At 44.3% G+C, this 6,638-nt stretch overlaps 1 protein-coding gene across 1 annotated transcript in view; it reads right to left on the bottom strand.

The window, feature by feature from the left end:
• Positions 1-5,694, bottom strand: part of UBR3 (ubiquitin protein ligase E3 component n-recognin 3) — a gene marked incomplete at its 3' end in the record, with an annotated part of 118,921 nt that extends 113,227 nt beyond the window's left edge. Inside the window, exon 1 of the mRNA XM_007452632.1 lies at positions 5,165-5,694. Within this exon, the coding sequence (XP_007452694.1) occupies positions 5,165-5,655 (491 nt within the window). The remainder of the gene's footprint in view (positions 1-5,164) is intronic.
• Between the last annotated feature and the right edge of the window lie 944 nt (positions 5,695-6,638).

The following is a 6,638-nucleotide window of genomic DNA, read 5'->3' as shown; positions in this document are numbered from 1 at the left end:
CAAGAAAAAAAAAAAAAAAAAAAAAAATATTCCATCTTATGAATATGCCACATTTTGTTTATCCATTCATCTGTCAGTGGACATTTGGGTTCAGTTTTATTTTTCAGGGTTCGTATCTCTTTACTGAGATACATACTTAAACATTTATAAACTGAATTATAAGATACCTGAGATTTGCTTCAAAATAGATAAAAAAGATATCACTTTTCACTTATCAGGTTAACAAAGATCAGAAAAACTGGTAACGCCATATACATTGGCCAAGATGTGTGGAAACATGCTCATTCAAATACTGTTGGTGGGAGTGTAAATTAATCTCTTTGGAGGGCTCTATCAAAGTTTAAAATGCACATTTCCATTAACCAAGATATAATATAACTTCTGATAATTTATCCTCACACATATACTCACACATACACAAAGAAGTGTATACAAGAATACTGACTACAACAAAGCTTATATTAAGCCCAAGACTGGAAACAATTTACATGTCTATCAGTAGGGAACTGACTGAATAAATTACAGTAAAATACAAAAATATGAAAATGCTATAGAATACAATTTAACTTTAATAAGAAAATAAAATGGTTCTATGTGTACTAATAAGAGACAGAATCCAATAAGTACGTTCACAGGAAAAAAAAACAAGATTCAGAAGAGTATAACACTGTTCAACCAGACATTCACTGCTTTGATTTCTGGCATTGCCACACACCAAATAACCTAAAAACTTCCTACAACACAACATCTAGAAATGCTGATTAAATTATAACTAAAATCTTTTAAATGTATAACTAAGCTCAAAAGTAAGGGAAATCTCTCACTGAGGTATGGGATGGAGGAAAGAGGAACCTTTACTTTTTACTTTTCCACCTACTTTTATGTTATAACCAATAAGTATTACTTTTGAAATTAAAAAAGAAATCAGTCCTGAAGTACGCTGAAAAAAGATGCTATAAATTTAATAATCCATGCCACTCCCTGAATAACTAAAGCAATGTAATCTCAGGGCAAATTTTCAGGTATAACAGCTACTATTTTATCCAATTTAATTCAACATTTACTACTAAGTGCAAGAGCCTTTGAAAAATAATAGCAAGATGAGGTTCCTATTTTTTAAGGAGTTTAGAATCTGTGAGGAAGAATAAGGAGGCAAAAGAAATCAATAGTACACGATAGAACATGAAAATGGTCATCCTCTGCATCAAAATTTGAAAACTAAATGTTTAAAATTCCAATTTCTGGTTCGTAACATCAGAACCCCAAACCAGTCTGACATTAGTTTAGATTTTCCATTACGTTTTTCTTTTTTTTCTCCATTACGTTTTTTGAACTCATCCATCCATTAATCATTTGTGACAATGACTGTACTTACATTAGTGGCAACATACAATTATTAATACAGTTTCTATAGGCTTTGTGATCTCTTCCCACAAATGAATTCTCAGTTGTTTTCTTCCTTTGATTCGTATACCTGTTAATAGGCCACATTTATTATATCAGTACTACTAATCAAAAATAACTGAATTCCCTGGTGGCAGAGTGGTTAAGAATCTGCCTGCCAATGCAGGGGACACGGGTTCAAGCCCTGGTCCGGGAAGATCCCACATCCGCGGAGCAACTAAGCCCGTGCGCCACAACTACTGAGCCTGTGCTCTAGAGCCCGCGAGCCACAACTACTGAGCCCGTGTGCCACAACTATTGAAGTCCACGTGCCTAGAGCCCATGCTCCGCAACGAGAAGCCACTGCAATGAGAAGCCCGCACACTGCAACCAAGAGTAGCCCCAGCTCGCTGCAACTAGAGAAAAGCCCGTGCGCAGCAACGAAGACCCAACACAGCCAAAAATAAACCAATTAAAAAAAAAAAAAAAAAAAGGAATGGTACTTGTAGAGGCAATAGAGAGAAGTACTGAACTGTCAGGCTCTGGAGCCAGCATGCCTAGCCAGCTACCTGTGTAATCCTGAGCAAGTTTCTTAAAACTCTGTGCCCCACTTCCCTCTTCTGTACAATGGGGATAATAATAGTAACAATCTCAGAGTTATTGGTTAAGTGAGTTAATGTAAAGCAGATTTTAATATTTGACCACTATTTTCCAAATAGATGAATAAAACTCCAAAATTTTAATAGCACTCTGTTGTTGAGGCTGGTGTGAAACAGAGAGTCACATGTTCTGCTTACTCCTAACCCTTTTGGGGGGCAATCTGGAAATCCCACTTTGAGAATTTATCCCACTGATATTCTTGCACAGGTACGCAAAGAGAGGTATACCAGTTTTTTATTTCATACTGAAACCAAAATGTCCATCAAAAGTGATGACTAAATAAAGAATGGCAAATTTATTACATGAAACACTATGCAGCAGATTATTTTTTTTAATAGAGTGAGTACACGCATTTACTGACATGGAAAGATCTCAAATAAGTGAAAAATTCAAGATGTATACAACAGTGCACATGATAGGTTACCTTTTGCATAAAAAGAGGCTGAAATATCAAAATACATATTCATCCTTGTTTCTTTTTGCACTAAGGGAAACTAGTAACAGTGTGAAGAAACTGGGCAGATGGGAGACAGGATGGGAGGGAAACTTCAAACTGTGTATCTTTTTATTTTATTTTTTTGCTTTTTTAGCTACATAAATATCTTACCTATTCAACTGTCAATTTCTACAGTATTTTTAAGTGTCAGGTATACACTTTAAGCTGGCAAATGTTAGCTGCAATTATTACTATTGTTGTTACTAGCAATAGCAGTATTATAAGTATTATTATCATTAAGAAGCTCAAAATAGCTCTTCTGAAGCTTTTTCCTTACTCCCTCTGCACAGAGCCTTCTCTGACCCCCAGACTATTTAAGGAATTTATCATTTTCTACTTTAGTGTAAGCGGCTTAAGGGGCAGGTCAATGTCTTGTTCATTTTTAATATCCTAGGAGCCTTGCTTGTACCTAGTCGATACAAATATTCTGGAATAACAGTAACCTACAAGTACTCCAAAGAAAATAGTGACCATTTCTAACGGGATTAGACTCTATCATTAATTATAAGACCTGAAAACTGAAAAACTTGAATAACTGGATTTGCTAACATTCTTTCGGCTACTGACCAGCCAAAATCTCCTCTCTTTGACTAAGTTTTTCTTTCCCCGGGACTTCCCCAGACACTGACATCATGTCCCAAGCCAAGACACAACATGCACCAACTGTTTAACTCACTGCAATCTCTGAAATGTCTTTTGTCCTAAATCCCAACACCCTGGTACATCATTCCTATCGAAAAAGCATTTGAGTGTTTCCTTTTAGATAGAGGTTCACATATTAGTCAGTGCATAAAGTGCCCTTTTAACTGGAGAAGACCTAACACATGATTCGTAATTCGCTCAGTGTTTTGTTTGTGCTAGTATGGAAGGTATTCTATAATTGACTGCTCGCTCAGTAGCTCAATTCTAGATGTCATTCCAGCACACCAAATACTCCACTGACAGCTCAACAGTCACTTTTCATACAGGCCCCTCCCCTTCCCTCCTCCCTCAACCCCCATCAGCTCAACAGCTCCTTCCCTCATACTGACACACTGACAGTTCAGAAGTCCCCTTCCACAAGCAGTCCTCCCCTGCAGCTGCAAGACCACCTCCCCGAGTCGCATCATCCGGCGACCCAATTCGGTCCCCAATATCATCCCTCTCCCAGCCAATCCAAATCACATCATCAGTCTCTTCCCCAAGAAACAGGCAGCTTTAAAGCCTTTCCCAGCAAGTACGCAACTGACAGCTCGACACCAGATTCCCCTAGTATCCTCTCCTCTTCTCTCCGCTCCTACCCCACGCACTGGCTCTTTTCTCTCAATCACTCGTTCGCCCTGGCTTCCCCGAAAATTCACAGCCTTGTTCCCTAAATACGCTCTCCGCTCCAGACTATTTAAGGAATTTATCATTTTCTACTTTAGTGTAAGCGGCTTAAGGGGCAGGTCAATGTCTTGTTCATTTTTAATATCCTAGGAGCCTTGCTTGTACCTAGTCGATACAAATATTCTGGAATAACAGTAACCTACAAGTACTCCAAAGAAAATAGTGACCATTTCTAACGGGATTAGACTCTATCATTAATTATAAGACCTGAAAACTGAAAAACTTGAATAACTGGATTTGCTAACATTCTTTCGGCTACTGACCAGCCAAAATCTCCTCTCTTTGACTAAGTTTTTCTTTCCCCGGGACTTCCCCAGACACTGACATCATGTCCCAAGCCAAGACACAACATGCACCAACTGTTTAACTCACTGCAATCTCTGAAATGTCTTTTGTCCTAAATCCCAACACCCTGGTACATCATTCCTATCGAAAAAGCATTTGAGTGTTTCCTTTTAGATAGAGGTTCACATATTAGTCAGTGCATAAAGTGCCCTTTTAACTGGAGAAGACCTAACACATGATTCGTAATTCGCTCAGTGTTTTGTTTGTGCTAGTATGGAAGGTATTCTATAATTGACTGCTCGCTCAGTAGCTCAATTCTAGATGTCATTCCAGCACACCAAATACTCCACTGACAGCTCAACAGTCACTTTTCATACAGGCCCCTCCCCTTCCCTCCTCCCTCAACCCCCATCAGCTCAACAGCTCCTTCCCTCATACTGACACACTGACAGTTCAGAAGTCCCCTTCCACAAGCAGTCCTCCCCTGCAGCTGCAAGACCACCTCCCCGAGTCGCATCATCCGGCGACCCAATTCGGTCCCCAATATCATCCCTCTCCCAGCCAATCCAAATCACATCATCAGTCTCTTCCCCAAGAAACAGGCAGCTTTAAAGCCTTTCCCAGCAAGTACGCAACTGACAGCTCGACACCAGATCCCCCTAGTATCCTCTCCTCTTCTCTCCGCTCCTACCCCACGCACTGGCTCTTTTCTCTCAATCACTCGTTCGCCCTGGCTTCCCCGAAAATTCACAGCCTTGTTCCCTAAATCCCCTCTCCGCTCTCCCCCTCCTCCCCATCCCCTTCACCGCTGACAGCTCAGTCACTTCCATCCCCATGTGGCTGCAACCTCCTGCCCCACTCCTTTCCGTTGACAGCTCTGGGTCGGCTCCAAGCTCCCCTCCCCAAGGCCTCCCCACACCTCGGCCTGGGCCTCCCGCGGTGCCCCCCGCCCCGGAGGACAGCTCCACTCACCCACTCTCCCGCATCACGTTGCTGTCCCCGCAGTCGCAGGCACCGCCGGCCTGGCTGCGGAACATGTTGAAGTCGTGTCCGGTGTGGTCACCCTGGTGGAAGCACTCGGCGCACAGCGACATGCAGGGAGAGATGCCGCACGTCCGGCAGCGGTAGGCCACGAAGTTGGCTGTCCAGACCAGGCCGCAGAGCGCCGCGGGGTCGTAGGCCCGCACCGCCGCGCAAAACTCGTCGTAGCCTCCGCCGCCCGCCAGAAGGCACTTACACCACTCCAGGGCCTCCTCCTCGGCCGCCCCCGAACCGCCCCCGCCGCCGGCCGCCGCCGCCTCCTCGCCGTCTGCAGCCGCAGCCAGCGGCCGCTCGGCGCTCAGCACCCGCTCCAGCAGCGCCTGCAGCTCCTCGGCACCTGCGCGGTTGTCCGGCCGGCTGAGGGCCGCCTTCAGGTGCGCGGCGGTGGCCGCCTTGTCGAGGGCCAGCCCGGGCGCGGGCATCTCGGCTTGGGGTGGCTGCGGACCCCCGACGGCCGCCGCCGCCGCCATGATGAGAGCTCAGAATTTGGAGAGTCCAGGGCCGGCGGCTCCTCCTGAGAGGGTGGGGGAATTGGCTGCTGCGATTGCTCGGTCCTCCCAACTCTCGCGATACCCCGGGGCTGCCGCGCACCTCTGCCTGTGTCCCCGCCCCTGCACACGCCCCCTCGCGCTGGGGTGCCTGCTTCCCGACCCTCGCGCTTGGGACGGATCTCCTGTTTCTTCCCCCGACCTCTTGGCTTTCAACTACAATTGAGAGCCACTAAAATAAGGGACCTGACTTTAAAATTATTTAATATGGAAAATCTTTAATATGGACCATTTTTCCTCTATTTACCTGGGCTACAGGAATACAGACAGCATCTTTCAGCTGTTTTTTACGCATCTGCATTTCGTTCTGAGATGTAGATCCCCACTGTTATCAAACCCTTAATTACGATTGAATTACTATTATTATTGAAAAACCCTCCTAATTTTTCGCCCTGTATCAGTTCTTACCCTCACAGCTATTACCAGTTTAATCTTCTAAAGTACATTTTTTAGAGGATTAAAATATATTCTTACTCTCACTCTCCTGTTCAAAATCTTTAGTGGAAACAAAAGTCAAAAACTCCTTGAATCTTCTCTTAATGACCACCACCAACCTATCTTTCTATCATTATCTCCTTGTGCTACTCTGTTTGCCATTTGAAAGAGACCAATGGGACTCTTCAGTGTTTTCTGAAAGATGCTTTATGCCTGTAGTCTTTATTGTTCCTAGTTCCCCCCCTACTCCACCCCATACAGTCGCCCCACACTCCTGTTCTAGTAATGTCTGCCCATTTCATTTCCCTTCTTCAAAAATGGCTCTGAGTTGGTCCGTGGGTCGGTGGCCTAGAGCTCGGTTCTCGGCTTTCATGTTCAGAGGTGGGAGGGACACGGGACAGGCCCGCACACCTGACCTGCCC

Source organism: Lipotes vexillifer, unplaced genomic scaffold (genome assembly GCF_000442215.2).
Source record: "Lipotes vexillifer unplaced genomic scaffold, Lipotes_vexillifer_v1.1 scaffold454, whole genome shotgun sequence".
NCBI classification, from domain to species: Eukaryota; Metazoa; Chordata; class Mammalia; order Artiodactyla; family Lipotidae; genus Lipotes; species Lipotes vexillifer.
The sequence above is the reverse complement of the archived record's forward strand: the minus strand, read 5'-3'. Positions and strand labels throughout refer to the sequence as shown.